Source organism: Chionomys nivalis, chromosome 10 (assembly GCF_950005125.1).
Source record: "Chionomys nivalis chromosome 10, mChiNiv1.1, whole genome shotgun sequence".
In the NCBI taxonomy this organism is placed as follows: Eukaryota; Metazoa; Chordata; class Mammalia; order Rodentia; family Cricetidae; genus Chionomys; species Chionomys nivalis.
The window spans coordinates 54,420,860-54,441,121 of NC_080095.1; the positions used below are offsets into that span (position 1 = coordinate 54,420,860).

General features: G+C 45.1%; 2 protein-coding genes across 3 annotated transcripts in view; both read left to right on the top strand.

Moving 5' to 3' along the window:
• Sos2 (SOS Ras/Rho guanine nucleotide exchange factor 2) overlaps positions 1 to 3,073 on the top strand; it is a 92,046-nt gene extending 88,973 nt beyond the window's left edge. For both annotated transcript variants that reach the window (XM_057782643.1, XM_057782644.1), the window contains exons 22-23: positions 253 to 362; positions 1,220 to 3,073. In XM_057782643.1, the coding sequence (XP_057638626.1) occupies positions 253 to 362; positions 1,220 to 1,729 (620 nt within the window). In that variant the 3' untranslated portion in view covers positions 1,730 to 3,073. The remainder of the gene's footprint in view (positions 1 to 252; positions 363 to 1,219) is intronic.
• Positions 3,074 to 3,829: 756 nt separating this feature from the next.
• Vcpkmt (valosin containing protein lysine methyltransferase) lies at positions 3,830 to 11,075 on the top strand. Its single transcript, XM_057782823.1, has 6 exons — positions 3,830 to 4,125; positions 4,216 to 4,326; positions 4,496 to 4,565; positions 5,786 to 5,905; positions 6,958 to 7,062; positions 9,967 to 11,075. The coding sequence occupies exons 1-6, from the start codon at positions 3,860 to 3,862 to the stop codon at positions 9,979 to 9,981; spliced, it is 687 nt and encodes a 228-aa protein (XP_057638806.1). The 5' UTR covers positions 3,830 to 3,859; the 3' UTR covers positions 9,982 to 11,075.
• The last annotated feature ends 9,187 nt before the right edge of the window (positions 11,076 to 20,262 follow it).

Sequence of the window (20,262 nt, forward strand, 5' to 3'; positions counted from 1 at the left end):
ACCAGGACCAATTTAGAATTTCATTATTAATCTTAACAATGTGCCTTCATCTAAGTATTACATTCCAGTCGCTATGGTAGATGCTAGGGTTGCAAACACATGCACATGATTCTAGTGCTTAGAATTTCAGTGGGGAAGATAGATGAACAGACAAACAGCTGTGTGAGAATAACCCACTTGACAAACATGGTAGCTGAGTGGAGTTTTGTCCTGTAACTGCACTGTGATTGTAAGCCAGTCTCCTCTCCCCAGAGACCTTCTTCAGCTCATGTGGAAGCTTACACAAGCTGAGTGAAGAGCCACTGATTCCTCCTCCACTTCCTCCTCGGAAAAAAGTTGATCATGATGCTTCAAATTCCAAGGTAGTCGTTCAAACCTGGATTTGCAACTTACGCAGAGCTGTCGATCTCCAAAATCGCTTGTTTTTAGAGTATTTTTACAGCATGTCAAACATAATTTAGCCACACTCTACAGAGTTTCAACATTTAGATTGTCATAGTTGAAAAATAGCTTAAGTAATTGTTTAATAAAGTTTTTAAAAACTTTTTTTAAAAGTGTGAAAATTCAGATAATCAGAAGTGCACTGTCTTCCTTGTACAGATGGGGGTGGTGTTGGAATTCCTATTTTAAAGAACCGGAGAATTTTAGACCAGTGCTTCTCAAATGCACAGGCATGTCAGAATTACCTGGAAGACGTCTTAGAAGTAGTTCTTGAGCTCCAGGCTGTAAGGCTGCAGTTCGGCCTGGGAATGGGCTATGCTAAGCCAGCCCTTACTGGGACTGATGCTGTTGGTCTCTGGGTACCACTCTAAGATCTACTGCTTTAAGTGCCATGGGCAAAATTAAAAGTAAATGCTCATTGAGTAGAAGCTAGATATTAAAGGCTATTGATGCCATGTCCTTTCATGCCTATAAAAATGTATTATTTTTATTGACCTATTGCCATAAATAAGCTTTATAAATTTCTAAAATGTTGGAAACAAAGCAAGATGATATGGGGCTCTATGTTTTTAGGTTTCAGTGAAACATCTTATATCCAAATGTTAAACTGAGCCCAGATTTAGACTGAGAGTAATTTAGTCAGGAAGGTGATAGTTAAACCACATTCATTTAATTTGGCCCTCTAGATTTAACATGACACAGAAAAAATTTTCAGTCTTTTAAAATTATCTTATATATTTTTTGAGAGACTAGACATGTGCCTTTTTGTTTTGTTTAGGGAACTATGAAACCTGATGATGACCCCCCTGCTATTCCACCAAGACAGCCGCCCCCTCCAAAGGTAAAACCAAGAGTTCCTGTTCCCGCGACTGCTTTTGATGGGCCCGTGCACAGTCCGCCTCCACCCCCTCCGAGAGAGCCTCTTCCTGATACCCCCCCACCAGTTCCTCTTCGGCCGCCAGAACACTTTATAAACTGCCCGTTTAATCTTCAGCCACCTCCGCTGGGACATCCTCACAGAGACCCAGACTGGCTCAGAGACGTTAGTTCGTGTCCGAGTTCACCAAGCACTCCTCCCAGCACGCCCTCGCCACGAGTGCCGCGCAGAAGCCATTTGCTCAGTTCCAGTCACAGTGCACTTGTGCATCCTCCAGCTCCTCCTGTTCCACCACGGCAGAATTCGAGCCCTCACCTACCAAAACTGCCACCAAAGACTTACAAACGGGAGCTTTCACACCCACCGTTGTACAGACTGCCTTTGCTCGAAAATGCAGAAACTCCTCAATGACCTTAGCTGTGTGTAGTCATTGACACTGGAATAGTATTTGTAAAGGTTTTAATTTATTCAGAAGAGGCATAGTATTTTAGTACTTTCTACAAATAAAGCTCTTACAAAATGCTACTGATCAAATAAGCTTCTAAGAATTAGAAAAATCATCAAGCATGGTGGCACACACCGTTAATCCCAGCACTCTTGAAGCAGAGGCAGATGGATTTCTGAGTTTAAGGCCAGCCTGGTCTATAGAGCGAGTACCAAGACAGTCATGGCTACACATAGAAACCCCGTCTCAAGAAAGCAAAACCAAGAAAAGAATTCTAAACATTAAAATGCAAAAGCCCTTCACCGTAACCCTCAGGTGATCAGTAGCCTTGCCTCGTCTCAGCTCCTCAGTGCTGCCCAAAGGCCAGTATAATGAATTTCTGTTTGCACTGTAGACTCTGCTAACATATGGCTTAAATGATACTGCACTGAAAGGGGGTAGTGTTCTCGAGGAATTCCTCACATCGGAGTAATAGGTGCCTTTTTAAGGCAATGAATTTCCACAGATACAGAGATGTACTATGATGTTACTGGGTTTTCAGCCCTCTTTGACCATCTTCAAGGTTTTAGCTTGGTTTTACATCTAGTGAATAACACCTACTGTTGTTAAACTCTTGATGCCATGTCTTAATGCCAGTATTTGCTGCTGAAGACAAAAACGGAAACTAGAATGGAAACAATAGAATGCACTGTTTATTATTTTGTTAAAATTATAAACAATTCTATATAACCCAGTTACAGAAGAAAAGGGGATGCATCTCGTTAAGATGCACCTTTAGTTTTGCAGTGTATGGTGTCTTTAGCTAATGATTTGCCTCTTGTTTGGGAAAACAAAGTTAATATGCCATGTATGTACAGTTTATTTATATTGTATATATTTAAAGATAATGCTAATAACCTATATAAATTTAAGTGACTTGAGGCCTATAATACAATCTGCTATTTTACTAATTTGTAAGTCAAGAACAAAAGTTTCTTATGGCATAGGAACCAACTGCCAACTGCCTTGTCTTCAAAACCTAATAACTTTCTTTAATCTTGTGTTAATTGAAATTTTTTAAAAGTTTTTCCAGATTGGTAATATTTAAACAGAAAATGCTTAAAGCTTTATTAAAATTTTTAATCAGACAGAGGATAAAGCTTTTGTCATTGGACGCCCTCGTTCAGCGCGCTCAAAGCACGTTGTGCTGACAGCGCAGTAGCAGCAGTGTAAAGTAGCCCAAAGCCACGCTCTTTATCCACCGGTCTGTGGCCTTTTACTGTGCTTTGTATCAGAGTTCTTAACAAAATTAATAAATCACCTCAGTCTTAATTTTTAAAAGACCTGCGATATTGTTTTTCATCACAAAGAACGAAAGGAAGCTGGGTACAGAGGCGCACACCTGTAATCCCAGTATTGGAGAGGTTGAGACCCAAGGATCTCGATTCCAAGGCCAGACCCAACTACATAATGAGTTTGAAGCCTACTTGGGATTCAGGAGACCAACCTCAAAACAAAACAAAACCCACAAAGCTGAAAAAAGAAAGTCTAGAAGAATCTCTCTTCCGCCTGCCTATCTGCCTATTTATCACGTGTGTATTTCTGTAGTGTGCACGCCGCCACAGATCCAGTGTGAAGGTCAGGCCAACCTGCTGGAGGCAGTTCTTTACTATGTGAGTCCTGGAACTCAGGTCCTTGGTCTTGCTGCCATCTTTTGGCCCCAGGGGGACGTAAATATTAGAGGGTTAAGTTTTCTTTACCATTGAAAGCAAATAGCAAGTTCCCAGGCAATCTTTTTCATGCATTCAATATGAAAAAAGTAGATGTACAGTAGGAAACTTCTTGAACATAACAATTTTTGATAGGACCTGGGAAGCTGCCTACATCTATAGCCTGCAGCTTTGTGTGAGCCAAGAAAAGGCACTGGCATTTGCTTTGTTTCTCTAAGTGCTGATCTCAGTCACGAAGAGCCAGGCCACTCCCAGGTAGGTTCTGCTAGTTCCTGCTGCTTCCGGGCTTCGAGACCCGCGCACGCGCAATGAAACAGCCTGCCGCTGGGCGGCGCGGGCCTTGCGTGGGCGTGACGTCACCGCGCATCGCAGTCGCTGGTGGCAGCAATGGCGGCCGCCGTGGACCGGGAGGTGGAGGACCCGCTGTGGAGCTTTGTGCGGGTTCTGGAGAAGCGGGACGGGACGGTGCTTCGACTGCAGCAGTACGGCTCGGGAGGCGTAGGTTGCGTTGTGTGGGACGCCGCCATCGTCCTTTCCAAATACCTGGAGACGCCGGGGTTCTCTGGCGACGGGGCCCACGCGCTGAGTCGCCGCTCGGTGCTGGAGCTGGGCTCGGGCACCGGGGCCGTGGGGCTCATGGCCGCGACCCTCGGGTAAGAGCTGGCGGGAAGGCGTCGGGTCAGCCGGCGTCAGGTCACCGGCGCGCAGCCTTGCGCCTGTACCCAATCGAGGTTGTTTTTCAGGGCAGATGTTGTAGTCACTGATCTTGAGGAGCTGCAGGACCTGCTGAAAATGAATATTAATATGAACAAGCATCTGGTGACCGGCTCTGTTCAAGCCAAGGTACTGAAATGGTTTGTATGGCCTTTCAGCTTGTTTTAAGATAACCGCTTTCATTTGCTTTCCATTGCATTTTGCCCAACTCATTGTTAATATGTGGGAAAGTTTTTGCTTCTCGCTTCTGAAATGAATACTGTAAATTGTTAAAGCATCGGTTAAAGACATACGTTTGGCGTTTTTAAGGGGGGAAGAACTAGAAGACATGACTTCGCCGGATTACATATTGATGGCTGACTGCATATACTATGAAGAGGTGAGTGTTGAGTGCGCTGGCTACTTCGTGTGTCCAGAAGCCCGCATTCCTTCCCATTGTAACGTCTCTGCGTGTGGGATGTTTGCAGTAAAGACAGTCATCGGGCTCCACATGTATGTACAATTCAGGATAAACATACAGGCCTGTGAATAGTGCTTGAGAAAACTTACATGCTTTCTATTCTAATTTTAAAAGGGTTTTCCCATTTGGATATATCTTGAAAAATTGAAATTCCTCCCTCCCTTCTCTCTTTCCTTTTCTTTCTCACTGATTATTAACCATGATGTTGAAAATTAAGATGCAAGTCAGGCATGGTGGCTCACACCTGGAATCCCAGAACCTGGGCGGCCCAGGCAGGATGACTGGCGTGCCTGCTAGGCCAGCATGGACCACAGAGTGAGACCCCCCAAAAAATTATTAATTAGTTAATTTTCAGTGGCAAGAGTTATTACACTTGTGGAGTGAGTTTTCTTTACATATCAATTTATACAGTGTTGAGAAATATTTATTTTTAAATTAATGACTGTTCAGCCAACTGATTGGGTTCAGATTAGGTCAGGAGGCTGGAGAGATGGCTCGGCAGTTAAGAGCACATACTGTTCTCCCAGAGGACCCCAGTTCAATTCCCAGCACCCACATCAAGCTGTGTAACTCCCAACTCCAGGGGGATCCCATTCCTCTGGCTTCTGCAGGCACTAACACTTGTGCACACGCCCATACACAGAAACATACATACACATAGTTAAAATAATAAAAATAATCTTAAACCATTAGGATCAGGCTTGTTTTTTGTAGAATATATTGTTGATTGTTTAAATACCCTAACTTCGGTTAAATGAAATTAGACTTTTAAGATTTGAGTCTAACCAGGCATGGTGATACATAACTCCTGTGGTGCAGGCTCTTGAGAGCTTGGAAGAGGGGTCACTGCCAGTTCAGTTCCAAGCTAGTCTATATAACACACCCCAGTTCAAGACAGACAAAAGAGACACAGGCAAGTCTGCTTGTGTTCCTGTGGAAACAAGATCTAGTCCTTGGGTTTTTTATCTGTCTGTCTGTCTGTCTGACTATTGTTGGAGGAGATAGAACTCAGTAACACCAGTCTAGTTGTAGAATGCTGCTTTGTTGTATCAACTCAGAATGGTTTGGTTATAGGGCAGTTGATCTCTTCACCTCCTGACGCCTTTGTATAATAGGAAATTCTTTTTTTTTTTTTACAGTCCTTGGAACCATTGCTGAAAACATTGAAAGATCTCAGTGGATCTGAAACTTGTATTATATGTTGTTATGAACAACGTACAATGGGGAAAAATCCAGAAATTGAGAAAAAATACTTTGAGGTGAGTACTGTGTGTGGCAGTCACCCTGTGGGGGAGCTGTATGTGGTTGTGCCTGGCGAGTTCATTGGGCAAAGCTTTCTCAGTAAGAACCCACTGAGAAGATCCTCCACAGCCCGCCTGCACGGCGCCCACCATTCCCTGACCTTCCCAGTCCTGAGTTTTATCTGATCTCACTAGTCCATATGTTCCATAGAGCGTGTCAGGGACCGGTGGTGACAAACTTGTCTTTTCTGAGACAGCTTTCAGCGCCGGTCAGCACAGGGCTGCCTTTGTAAGCTCCTCGGTGATGCGATTTAAAGAACACGTGATAGAGTGCGTGGAGAATCTGTGTTCTCCTCTAGACATTTTACCTCGTTAATGGCTTTCAGGTTTTAGCTGTTCTTTGTTTATTTTTAAAATTTTTTTTTTTTTTTAGGATTTTCGAGACAGGGTTTCTCTGTAGCTTTTTGGTTCCTGTCCTGGAACTAGCTCTTGTAGACCAGGCTGGCCTCGAACTCACAGAGATCCGCCTGCCTCTGCCTCCCAAGTGCTGGGATTAAAGGCGTGCACCACCACCGCCTGTCTTGCCCATATCTCTCCTTCACTCTCCCCCAGTAGTGACCTAGACCCTTTCGTGGGCACAAATTCACCTCTTTAAAAACTGGCTTGTTTGGAAGCTCTCTGTATCATCCTGGAATTTTGCCTGGCGAAAGGACTGCTTTGGCGTAATGACAAAGCAAGTATGTGAGTCCCTCAGATAACATATGCTAAAATGAGATCCATGTTGTGCATGAATATAAGAAAATGTTACTGAACTTTTGAAATTATGTATAATTAAAGTAATTTGTGTTTAATTAAAACATATCCAATGCACGTATATCAAGATCTCAGCTCATGCATTTCCATCCAAATAACTGTTCCAACATAAAGATACAGAATGTTTCCAGACTTGAGAAGGTTTCCACGTTTCCCTTTCCAGTCAGCCATTCTCCAGAGGTGACCGGCATCCAATTTCATTATCATAAGGCTGTCCAGATTACTGAGTGTAACATTTGTGTCCTTGAAATTTACAGCTCCTTCAACTAGACTTTGACTTTGAGGAAATTCCTTTGGACAAACACGATGAGGAATACCGAAGTGAAGACATTCATATTATATACATCAAAAAGAAGCAACCGGTATGTGCGTTTACAGTTGTTCATGCCTGTCTGTGGGCTAAGGTATTGTCAGCTCTTCACCTCCACACAGTGAGATAGCAGTGATGACTGACTGGCTCCAGGCACTGACACAGGATTCCATCTCTTACCGGTCTTGCCTTGGGTTCTTGGTCACAACCCAGAACTCAGGAAGTGGAAGGCTGTGCAGTTGGAGGCCAGGCTGGGCTGCATAATGGGACCTGATTTCAAAAAATATGTAAGGCTAGCTTTGTTTCTGCTATGCCCTCGGTGACAGGCAAGCTGTCTGCCACTGATAAATCCCCAGCTTGACGGGCTCTTTAAAGGTCTTTTCAGCTATAAATTAAATGACTGTGTAACCGAGCATGTCCGTCAGCGGTTACTTTAAAACAATGAAATACCGAGAAGTTTATCCTGACCCATTTCAGCCGTGGGTTTGATTGTCCTCATTTGTTGACCTGTGAGCACGCTGCAGTCCATGGCGAGAGCGTGACAAAGGAGACCTGTTCACCTCTGGCTGGTGATGGGAGGAGAAGGGGAGGAACAGGTCCAGAGAGCGTCTTCAAGGACTTGCCCGGAAGACCTGGCCTCTTTTGTCCAGGTGCCTTGTGCTAGGGGCCAAGCCTTTGACACACAGGCTTTTGGGGGGGCATTTTCCCAAACTGGCACTAAATATAACCTCAGACAGATGACTAGCTCTCTGTAGCTTCCTCTTGTCTCCGACTTTTTAAAAAGCTAAAGCTAGTTGTAACTTTTAAGCTTCAGGGCTGGAGAGATGGCTCAGAGGTTAAGAGCATTGCCTGCTCTTCCAGAGGTCCTGAGTTCAATTCCCAGCAACCACATGGTGGCTCACAACCATCTGTAATGAGGTCTGGTGCCCTCTTCTGGCACCAGAATATTGTATACATGATAGATAGATAGATAGATAGATAGATAGATAGATAGATAGATAGATAGATAGATAGATAGATAGATAGATAGATAGATAGATAGATAGATAGATAGATAGATAGATAGATGATAGATTAGATAGATAGATCTTAAAAAAAAACTTTTAAGCTTCAGCCATCTTCCTTTTCCTTTTGGCGTTGATCTGTGAAAGTACCCCCAACTAAACGGGACTTTATATATGTCCCCGTTTGGGCCTTTCTCCTGCCTCTGTTGTACCTGCCAGCCAAGCCTGTCGAGGGGAGAATGGTGGTGTTTCCGCCTTGTATGCCAGTTTGTAGCTGTGATTGCCCTAAGGCAGAGACCTCAGTTTGACTGATGAGGCTAAAATATAGTAAACTGCACTTCTGATGAATTTGCGGTGGTTGAGTTTGTTCACCATGTTTTCTAAGGGTAAGGATTCTAGCCATAGAATTTTAGGGACCAGAAGCGGGTGTTAAAACTCAGCCTAAGGAAAGGAAGGTAAGAGGGTTATTATTATAATTCAGATTGGTTGGTGTTGATGTGAAATGTGTTAAAAAGGCAAAGGAAATACATTTTGTGCCTTAAGGGTTTACAGTATTTGCTAAAGCTGCTGTACTGGTTTAAAAGTAGATATTTTTTTTTTTTTTTTGGTTTTTCAAGACAGGGTTTCTCTGTGGTTTTGGAGCCTGTCCTGGAACTAGCTCTTGTAGACCAGGCTGGTCTCGAACTCCCAGAGATCCTCCTGCCTCTGCCTCCCGAGTGCTGGGATTAAAGGCGTGCGCCACCACCGCCCGGCTTAAAAGTAGATATTTTTGAGGCATAAATATTTTTATGTTTCTGAATATAAAGAGTTGTTTTGATTTTGCAAAGACCTATTTCCCTTTCGTATTGATACTCGCATTTCATGCATTTACCCTTTTTAAAGCGTACATCTTGGTGTTTTTAGTTGTTCAGAGTTGTGTGAGCGCCGCTTTCTATCTTTAGGTGTTTTCATCACACAGAAAGAAATGCCACTGTCCCTCCCTCCGTGCTGACCATCGTGTGTGCTTTTGTGTCTGGCTCCCTTCATTCAGCAAAGTGTGTTCCTTGGTGTGCCCTGCTCTGGCTTAGACTCCTGTGTCTGGTCACATCCTTGTGTGTGGTTCTGGTCATCTGATCCACCCGTTCATTCGTCAGCTGGTGACTCCCTCGTTTGCCTCTTACCTGTGAGGAGGATGCGGCTGGGAACACTCTTGTGTGTGTGTTTTCCGGGTCCTGGGTCTGTGTGAATCTAGAGGCTGCACAGGTGTGGTGAAGAGTGGCCAGACATTTCCAGAGCGGCTCTTCCATCTTTACATTTCCACCATTGCTGTGCACGGGCTCCCCCACCGCCATATCCTCACCAGCTCCTGCCTATCAGTGACTGTAGCCATTGAAGATGTGGAATAGGAACTCATGCAGTTTTTATTTTCTTTCTCTTAATGATCAGAGATATTCAGTACCTTCTGTGTCACTAGAGAAATATTTACCCATTTTCAAAGTGAGTTGTCTTAAATATTCTAAGTTTCCTTTGCCTATTGATACCAGATGTATGATTTGAAAATAATTTCTCCTATTGTGTGGGTGTCTGAAATTTTTTGGTAGTGTAGTTTTTGCAGCAGAAAGGGTTTTTTGTTTTTTGTTAATTTTTTTTTATTGAGCTCTGCATTTTTCTCTGCTCCCCTCCCTGCCTCTCCCCTCCCCCCTTCAACCCTCCCCCAAAGTCCCTATGCTCCCAATTTACCCAGGAGATTTTGTCTTTTAGCAGAAAGGTTTTTAATTTTAATAGCATTTCTACATCTGCTTTCTGTTGATTGCTTTAGATAGCAACAAAGAACTATCTCTAAACATTGTACATGAATGCAGTTCAGTTGAGTTGCACGTAACCAGTACTGGGTGTATCATAGAGTATAAAATACCTAATAAATAGTTGGTGATGTGAAATTAATGTTTACTGTCCCCCCCTTTTCCTTATAGAAACTGCCGTCATGAAACCCTTTTCCGTCTTAGCCACGTCCCTGACATCCTGGGTGAGGTCCAGATGTGAACGGAGCATGTGCATACAGCATGGGAAGATTGCATTACAGTTTCTCAGCATGTCCTTGGATGACGACCACCGCGGACTGCCCAGTGTGAAACGCCTGCCTGCCCTGGGCTGAAATCTAGCTTAGGTTACTTAGCTCAGCACCAAGGTCTGCTTAAAAGAAACAGTGGGATCACTCAAATAAAAATACATTTGAGGTTAGCCTCAAGCATGGTTGATTAGGTACATTTTCAAGAAACTAGAGATAAGTCGCTCCAGTTCCTAATGATACCTGCTACTCTATAGCAGTGTTTTGAGGACTGGTCATGGTGGCGTACGCCTTTAATCCTAGCACTGGGAAGGCAGAGGCAGGCAGATCTCTGAATTCCAGACCAGCCTGGTACACAGAGCCAGTTCCAGGGATAATGAGACCCTGTCTCAAGAAAGAAACTGGAGATAAGACAACCCAATTATTAATCATAATTGTAATTGTCTCTTACTGTATAATAATGCTTAACTTAGAAGCAGTAAATTTCAATTTGTGTTTGAAATAAACCCCAAAGACAGTCACACTTTGCATAGTTGTGCAGTAATGGTTCTTTTTCTTCTGTCTTTAATTCTTACATGTTCTTTTAAAAGAAACTGTAAATATTATTTTGCTTCTTTACTGGCTAGCATTTTCTTTTCCTCCAACACAGGTAGGTGAGTGGTTTTGAGAGTTAAGGGCACTGCCGTGAGTCTAAGACAGATGCTGTCTCTGAAGGAAGGCGTGAGCAGCGAGCTGGTGCAGGCTTCCGTGCTCACATGGTTCAGCAGTCTCCATTATATACCATCCAAGAAAATCTGATTTGAAAATACCAGTATTAAGACATCATGTTTATACAAAACTGTTTTTTTTTTTTTTTGAGTAATTAAAACTTAGTTCAGTGCACATTTATCAAATGCTTTTTGCTGGTTGTCTCGTTTTTGTTCCAATCTGCTCACATAGACTAATCTGTCAATGACTTGAACAACACCACCAGTTCCAAAAAGTAGTAACCAGATGGAATTCTGGAATTTTCAATCATTGGTGCTAGATGGCACATTTCATGTGTTGAAATAAACATCATTTTTGAAACCTTGTGACTCTGAATGCTTCCAAAATGGCTTTGAAGAGATGAACATTTACAGCGAACAGCTGCCTCCCAGAAAGCAATAGCAGCTCCGTTTAGAGACATTGAGACAAGAATCAGAGCTCAGAACAGTGCCTTATTTGGGAACTTTCTTAGGTTTTTAAAGCTTGCTTACTGTAACATTTTCGAAATACTGTGTCCATATGTGCCACCTCTTGAAGCAGTTTGCCCCAGGCAGTGAGTAGAAAGGCTCAATGTGTGATGCTTTGGAGGTAATGGCTTACACTTTGCAGCTTGCTCCATAACATGGAACTTACACGTGAACATTGACCTTGGACGCCTTCGGATTCTGACCCCCCTTCCCACCCACTCCACTTTCTGTTTCTTCTTGGAACTCTACTTATGTATGTAGTCCAGCTGGCTTAGCACACAAGGAGTAATTTAGTGCCAATTTTTTGGAAACCACACCCTTTATGTCTGCGCTCCCTGCTAACTAGGCCCACTCCCTAACCAGTCCTCCGGGATCACTGCCTCTGGGGACCTGACCTAAGGGAGTGATGAACTGGAGTTGAGTAATTCGTAACAGAATGAAATGAGAATTGAAAATCCCCTGTTCTGGAATGAACCCTGACTGAGCTCTGCTGCAGGACTAACTGAACTCTTAGCACCGACTACGTTCCCCCATCCTGGAAGACCTCGGGATTTGCACACTGGGGCCTGCTGATGGAGCTGGGCCCTGTTCTTGGGAACCACCAGAAGATGGGCACGGGGTAGCTGGGGTCTGCTGAAGGCGAAGGGGAGGCCAGCTCCTCTGTGCTCAGGCTTGTGTTGACCTGGAAGAGTGACTTGGCTGTTTCAGACCGGAGCTCAGGGCAGAACTGGACTGCTGTGAGCACGGTGAAGCAGGAGGCAGGCGGGAATTGATCTGTGAGGTGGGGGCTGGAAGATTTAGCAATGTGTATTTCAGCGAGGGCTGTCCAGTGTATACCTGGAACCCCAACACTTGGAAGGTGAAGACAGTGGGATCGTGGGTTCAGGGTCATTCTGGGTCACATAAGACCATACCTCAAAAATAATGGCAGGTGCAACAGACGGCAGAGGTGATGCCACTAGCTGGGCATCAGCCAGAGCGCACCAACTGTCGGAGTGATTGCTATTGTCTAAGGAAACGAGTTCAGGGCTCTCTTGAACAAGTAGGGTCTGCTACTGTGCACAGTGGGGCCCATAAACCACTTCCAGAATGCAGGCGGAAGTCAACTGGGGAGGTCTTGCAGCCCTGCACTGAGACACTGTTCTGTAAACCATCCTACATGGTGAGGTCACCTGAAAATTTGGGAGTAAATCAAAGTCAAGCTATGCTATGCTCAAATTTCATTTAAGCCCGGTTAAACAAGAAGCGTGATGTTGTTATTAAAGGACTCCAGATAGCTTTAATGTTGATCCTAAATTGAGAACCGGTACCATGAGGACACATGTCTGCTTCCCAAGAGGGCGGTCAGAGAGAAGAACATTTAAAAAGGAAATGGTCTGTGATTAGTGTGGCCTGTCCCGCACAGTGAGAGCTCAGTCTAAGAACCTATGGATCAACTTTAGAAACTGTATCCGCTGTCAGAGTGCCTGAAAATGTGGAGAAATTTGAAAAGGAACATGGGGAAGAGCGGTTCCACAGTTCAGAGAGGCAGATTTCAGATTTCTCTCTCACCAAGGACCCGAGTCTCCTCCATGTTTTGCAGAACTTTAGAAGCTGCAAAGTTCGCATAACTTTGCGTCTCTCCTGCTCCCGTTTATAGCTGTGTGTCTGGGTCGTATTTGATGAAATTAGGTTGGTTTTAGTAACTTTAGGAAGTAATAATCCAAAACAGCGGTGGATCTTTTTATATGTCTTTCCCACCCTTTCCTCGAGCTTTCTGATTAAATGTGGAGTAAGATTTTTGAATGCTAATTCAGAGTGCAGGTCAGAGACGAGGACTGTGGTTCTGAAGGTCCCCTGTAGGTGGCGTTGCGCGTCTTGTCTTTAAACAGCTTCTAACAAGGTGGCTGTAAAAATGGGATTTTAAAGTTGGACTGAGTGTGATTTTCAGAACAAGCCTGCTCATTAGGAGTTCCTGGCTGACGAAAGAATGCCAGAAGCAAATGAGCTCGGCTTCCTAGGAAGTTGTATTTGGTGTCGTTTTCTGTTTCGTTCTTTCCAACCTTGGTCATTCATGAAGCTGCACACACCGTGATTCATAAGTCGCTCTCTCTGCTGTTGAGCCCATCTGTACAAGGAAGAGAGAGAGACCTTTAAGAATCTCAGCTGGTTCTAATTAGTGCAGCTCTGAAAATGGGGTTCACCGTGAGCTTCGCTGAGCTTCGTTTTCTATCTGAAGTGTCCCTGAGTACTAAAAGTTTCCAATTAGTCTTAATTGGTTCTCCACGCCGGCATCCCTTCGTCATTAGAGGAGCAGACCTCATATCAAAAGACTGACGCTGTCTGTTGGTGGCTCTCCTGCCCTCAGGCAATCTTAGGGTGAACACACTTTCACTGAAAAGCTATAGGAAAGCCAAGTTAATCATTTTTCATAATTCTGCCTGAGAAAGCAGTGAGGTCTCAGGGTCGTTTTCAAGTGGATCGCTGCAGGACAGAGCACAGAACACTCAGCCACACCTGCAGCGCTAAGGCATGCTCACTTCTAATAATGAGATGCAGTTTGTACATGGTATAGAGCAACATGCTGGAAGCAATCCTTTGTATGATGATAGTTCCTTTGTGTGCATCCGGAATAAAGTGTGTCAGAACATAACCCAGGGACCACATGATCCAGATTTGATCCCAAAGTCTGTTGTCTGCTGTCTTTGTGAGCCTGACGGGAGTTCCTTAGACTCTATGCCTTGCTGGCCTCGTGAGGATCATTTTATTATGGGCCTTGGAGGTTCCCATGGGAATGAAGTCGTTTGCCATGTGCAGTGCACCTGGGTACTTGGCAAATGGCGAGTACTCAGCCAGCGTCATTACAGCAGAAGTGAAATGACAGGCAGGGACTTGGGAAGCTGGAAGCTTGCACAAGGCCAGCTGATGTTATCTGTCGCCTTGTGAAATCCAGATGTCTTGTTGAGAGTGTAGAATGCATGTCAGCACCCCTGCCCTGTCATGGAGTAATGGCGCTGAGGCAGAAGGTTGAGAACACTGGTACGCTGTGGTGGTTGAACAAGTCAGTCATTTTAGGAAGGTGGATGTGGTGTGTGTGTGTGCGGCGGGGGCGGGGGATCATTGCCATTCACTTGTGAAGACGGGTATGTGTGACGTATGTATATATCTATAGTTTTTTCGGTACTGGGATTTGAACTTCCAGCTTAACGTATACTGGGCAAGTGTCTTATCACTGAGCTATGTCCCCAGCTCTCTCTTTACTTTTAAATCTGGGGACCAGGTCTTGTTAGGTCTCAGACTGGGAATACTCACTGTGTTTTCTGGACAGGCCTTGTATTTGCCATCCTCCTGCCTCACCCTCCCGAGTAGCTGGGATCACAGTCCTAGGCCTCCAGGCCCAGCTCATTTCTATGGTTTTAAAGTAAGCGCTGTGAATGTTAAAATGCCAATGGCGATGGAGGAAATCCTTGTTTCTAAATATGGGAACCTAAATGTGTTTCAGTGTGCACAGCCATTGTCTGGCCCCTCACCCAAGTCTCCCATTCTGTGCTTTTCCTCTGTGTTAAACCTAGGAGCAATTAGGTAGTGGTTACCATGGACCAAGCCCAGGTAATTCTAACAGTTGCCAAGCATGGAAACTCACACCTGAGACAGGGAGACTAGTGAAAATTTGAAGTCAGCCTGGGCTACGTAATTCCAGGCTGTAAATCCGTCATTTCCATAGACTGGAACTTAGTCTGTCTTCCAAAGCATTTTCAGAACTGAAGTGTGTTCATTCTCTTTAAAGCCCATGACCCTTCACAGATGAATCCTCTTGTTTTCTTCTGTTTGTTTTTTTGTTTTGTTTTTTAAGATAGGGTTTCTCCGTGTAGTCTTGGTTATCCTGGAACTCACTCTGTCAACCAGGCTGGCCTCGAACTCACAGAGATCCACCTGCCTCTGCCTCCTGAGTGCTGGGATTAAAGGTGTGCGCCATCACCACCATCAGTAAATGCTCTTTCACTGTGTAATAATGTATGTGGTGAGATGCAGATGCTTAACCAGGTCCTCAGATCACCTGACCGTATCCGTCAAGAAGTGAAGAAAACTGTTAACTTTTAATTTATTTTCCCTTGGCGGAAGGCCTATGCTTAATTTACAGACCAGGCGCCAACATCAGAAGCTCAGCCGCCCTCCACCTTACCATTGGTTTTAAGCTTTTATTTTTTGGTTATATATCTCATATGATTTTCTTTTAGTTACGTGTGTGTTCTGGTGTGAGTATGCACGCATGCATGCAGGTGCCTGAGGAGGCCTCCGGCCCCTGGATTCTGGAGTTACAGGCGGTTGTGAGCGCTAGGAACTGAACCCTGATCCTCTGTAACAGCAAGTGCCCTGAGCTGCTAGGCCATCTGGCCCCTCTAATTTAGTTTTGAGACAATGTCTCTCAGTGAACTCGCATCTCGATGGTGGCCAGAGTGGCTGGCCAGCAGAGGTTCTTCCTCCTCTTCCTCTTGTGCACTGAGTTTGTAGGTATGCGCTGCTGGGCCTGGTTCCCTCCCACCCTTCTGTGGGTGTTGGTTATTCGAAGGCCTCGTGCCAGTAGAACCAATACTTGTTTGTATTTCCCGGCCCCTTGAGTTACTTCTGCTTGTTCATCAGCCAGTGTAAGGGACACACAGACTTTAACATATCACGTTAGAGATAGGTTCGTGTGTGTGTGTGTGTGTACGTATGTATGGGCCAAAAATAAACAAGGGCCTTGCACATGTCAGGCAATCACTGTACTACCACACTACATCTTAAGTCTTTGCTCATTTGAAATAAGTCTCTGCTTGTTTCACTGTGTAGCCCAAGCTGGTCTCAAACTCACTGGAAATCATCCTGCCTCTGCCCTCTGAGTTCTGGAATTAAAGGCATGAGCCACCACATCTGTATTTTTGAAGGACTTTTCAATTAACTGATGAAAAGATTGTTGTAAACACTAAATAGCTCTTGATTTTTGAAATCTTTACTATTTGTGGGTTTTTTTTTTTTTTTTTGGCTGTATGATCAGCTCACATTTTGAATATTCATAGGTTGAAAACATTAACATTTCTTCCATGCCAAACAAGATGAAGCATTTTGAGATCAAGCTGGCCTACATGGAGATCTTGAAGGCTTCCTTCAGGCTCTTATGAACCTCCAATCGCAGTCCGTCAAACTCCGCCTGGGCCACTCTGGAGTAAGTTTTAGAGAGTTACCTTTAGTTCAGCTTCTGAATCCCCTGATGCCCAGGCCTTAGCAGGATGGGTTTCTGTTTGTATGCTGGGTCATCACTGTTTTGGCATTCGTTGCCAGACCCGTGTGCTTTGTATCAGCAAACTTCTGGAGCAGCCGTCAGCTTATCACCTTGTTCTTCTGAAGACTACCTTCCGAAAAACCTGCTCAGAACACGAGCACAAAAGAGCCAGCTGTTGGCGTGCCCTGACTAGATAAGCTGTCCCCAAAATGTCTTAGTCAGGATTTCCGCTGCTGTGATGAAACGCTATGACCATATTCAATTTTTTTTCCATATCACAGTCCGTCACCAAATACAGTCAGGGCAGGAACCTTGAGGCAGGAGCTGATGCAGAGGAATGCTGCTTACTGCGTTGTTCCTCAGGGCTTTGCTCAGCCTGCTTTCTTTTAGCACCCAGACCACCAGCCCAGGGTGGCCCCACCCCCAGTGAGCTTGGACCTCCCTTCAATCACTAATTAAGGAAATGCCCGACAGGGTTGCCTGGAGCCCGATCTGAAGGAGGCAGTGATTGAGGCTCCCTCTGCTCAGGTGACTCAAGTCTCCTCAAGTTGAGATGAAAGAGCCAGCAGGCAGGTGCTCAAAAGAACCATCTCAGAGCTCAGAGCTTACCCAGAATGTAGGGCTGCTTCTAAAAACTGGAAAACAAGAAAAGCAAGTTTGACAGCCCTCAGTAGGAAAAGTTGAAGCAGAGAATGCTTTTGGATGTCAAATGCACTTACGGAGATAAATGCAATATATTTTTTGGATAGCTGTTTTATACCTATAATCCCAGCGCTTGGGAGATAGAGGCAGGAGACTCGGGGTCAGGGTCATCTTCAGCTAAATGGTAGGTTTGAGCCAGCCTGGCCAACCTTGCTTCTCTCTCTCTCTCTCTCTCTCTCTCTCTCTCTCTCTCTCTCTCTCTCTCTCTCTCTCTCTCACACACACACACACACACACACACACTAGCTATCTTTCTAAATATTGCTACAAAAAATATTTGAATTGTGTTCTTCACCAGGCATGGTGGTGCACAACTTTAATTCCAGCACTCAGAGGGCAGAGGCAGACAGCTCTCTGTGAGTTCAAGGCCAGCCTGGTCTACCTGTGAGTCAAAGACAGCCAGGGCTATGCAGAGAGACCCTGTCTGAGAAAACCCAAACCAGAGTGTTCAACAGTTCTTTTCACTCATGAAGCGCATGTTAGACACCCACATCCTGTCTGCTGTGTGATGTGAGGCTGACTGACAGCGGGGCAGGCCTACGACAGTTGGCCTGGAGTTCCCTGTGAGCTTTGCCTGATAGCCTGGTTGAGTTTTTGCTTATTTGCTTCTTTATCTTTTGAGGGGAATCTCACTCTTTAGTCAGGTGAGCCTAGAACTCTCTGTGTAGTCCAGGCTGGCTTTGAACTGGTAATAATCTCTCCCCCACACCCCCACCCACACCCCCGGCTCAGCCTCTGAGGTGATAGGTCTGAACCACTACCCTGGCTCCCAGGTCAGTTCTAAGTCACCTTCCCACAGACCCACACTTGAATAGTCTGTTTTTCTCTTAAGTAGGAAATGACGCAAATCTTTGGGTGGTCTTGAAGCGGTCTAGATTGTATTGCCTGGGGGCAGACCCACCCTAAATGTGGATGGTGCCATTCCACGGAGTCCGGGAAATCCTTTACTCTCTGCTTCCTAATCGCCAGCGCAGCACCTCCCACTCCAGCTGCTGCGGTGTCCCCGATGTAGTGGACTGTACCCACAAACTGAGCTGAACCGAGCCCTTCCTGTAGGGTTCTGTTTTGTTTTCTAGAGGGTTTTGTCACCGGCACTGATGGGCACTGTGCCAATGAGCAGGCTAAGGTGCGTGAGTAAGGAAAGGAAAGAGGCAGGCTCTGCAGCCTTCCCAGACGTTCCTTCTAAGTCAGACTGTGGTAACTGACCCCAAAAGAGACAAAAGGCCACAGTGGTCAATTCCAAAGTCAGCAGTGTGTCTCTCATTCACCCCGGACTTCACCACCCTGTCTTGTAACTCCTCCAACATAGGAGAGTATGGAGTCATGGAGGAGGAGAGAAGAGGTTGCTCTTGTTAAAAAAGAAGAATCCTGTATGGCAAGTCTTGGGCATTATTAGTAGGGTGTGGTACTTTTGTAAAACAGAGAAAACACAGCGGTCCCAGTACAGCAGACTCAAGGAGGCTGTGGAAGACAGAGCTTAGCAGAGAAGTTTCTGGAGACCCACTACCAACTGTCATACCCGTGACCCACAACAAGGACCACAACAGCACAGCAGCCCCAAGGGGGCAATGTGGCACTGATACCTTGGACGTAGTAACAGCTTCTAATTGGACTTAAGGCCCACTCACCAGGAGGGAAACCATGCCTGGTACTGGAAATCTAGACAACTACCCCGGGCTAACGAGGTCATGGATCAAAAAAAGAAAACGAACTACGGCCACTTAACTAACCCAGCAGAATCCCTAGCTGCATTCTAAATAGTTATCCTTGTACCCAAAGATAAGTGTAACTCACACCCTTCATCAAAGAAACTAATCTTTACAGCAGACAGAGATCACCCTGGAAAACCACAGCTGGTGGGAAACACAGAGAACCAGTGGCCTTGTGACTCCAGCTGACACAGCCGCCCATAGACTGGGGAGCATCTCAGGAAAGGGTGTGGAAAGATCGTAAGATCCGGGGGACCAGCTCTACTGTGAGATTGTGTCTCCTGGAAATGACAGGGAAGTTAAACCCACAGTAGCTCGACCATGGGGCTGCCTAAATAAACATGTTAACGTGGAAGTGGGGGATCTCACGGGGTCCCACTCTCACGTACAGAACTATAGACAGCTAGGGACGCTGAGAGCGGAGAGTACTCTTCCCTAACTGGTTACTCAGTTCCAAGTCTTTAGCCCTGAAATCATATGCACACAAGTCTAGATGGACTGAGCAGATTGTATTTGTGCATTTAAGCTTCTACAGTGTGTGTGAGTGAGTGTGTGTGTGTGAGTGTGTGTGAGTGTATGTGTGAATGTGTGTGTGTGTAACATTATTAGTTAAGAAGAGGCCATAATTTCAAGAGGGAAGAAGAAGTAGAGTGGACATGGAAGCGTTAGAGTGAGAAAAGGGAAAGGGGAAAATAATGCAATAATATTTTAATTTTTAAAAAAAAATAATTTTTTTTTTAAAAACATGATGCCAATGGACAGACCCTCAGTACATTTCCATCCCCGTCCCGTTAGCCAGTGAGTCTTGGGCTTCTCTGAAACACAGGACACAATTTTCAGTCAGATAGGTCAGGCGCTGTGCTAGGCTTCAAGAAGACACAACCTTGGGGCTGGAGAGATGGCTCAGTGGTTAAGAGCACCAGCGGCTGCTCTTCCAGAGGTCCTGAGTTTAATTCCCAGCACCCACATGGTGGCTCATGCCCATCTACAGCGGGATCTGATGCCCTCTTCTGACACGCAGGTGTACATGCGGAGTACTCATACATAAAATTAAATAAAGTTTAAAAAAAAAAAAAAAGAAGAAGACACAACCTTACTTTTGTTAGGTTCCAGGGGGAATAACTCAGCAGGGGGGCTGGAGATGGCTGGGCACTGAAGCACAGGACTGCTCACAGGAGGACTTGAGTTGGAGCCCGGGCATCCACTCTGGGCAGCCAACAACCTCTTGTAACTCCAGCTCCAGGGGTTCCCAATGCCTCTGACCACCCCCCCACACTCCATTGATGCGCACACAGAGAGCATTTCAAAATTAAAAACAAATCTTTGAAATGAATCAA

What these genes read in the sequence shown, in the direction of transcription:
- Vcpkmt (XM_057782823.1), top strand. Translation starts at nt 3,860, where the DNA reads ATGGCGGCCGCCGTGGACCGGGAGGTGGAGGACCCGCTGTGGAGCTTT. An exon ending in CTCATGGCCGCGACCCTCGG is followed by an intron (nt 4,126 to 4,215) that starts GTAAGAGCTGGC and finishes GTTGTTTTTCAG; the next exon opens with GGCAGATGTTGTAGTCACTG. An exon ending in CAAGCCAAGGTACTGAAATG is followed by an intron (nt 4,327 to 4,495) that starts GTTTGTATGGCC and finishes GGCGTTTTTAAG; the next exon opens with GGGGGAAGAACTAGAAGACA.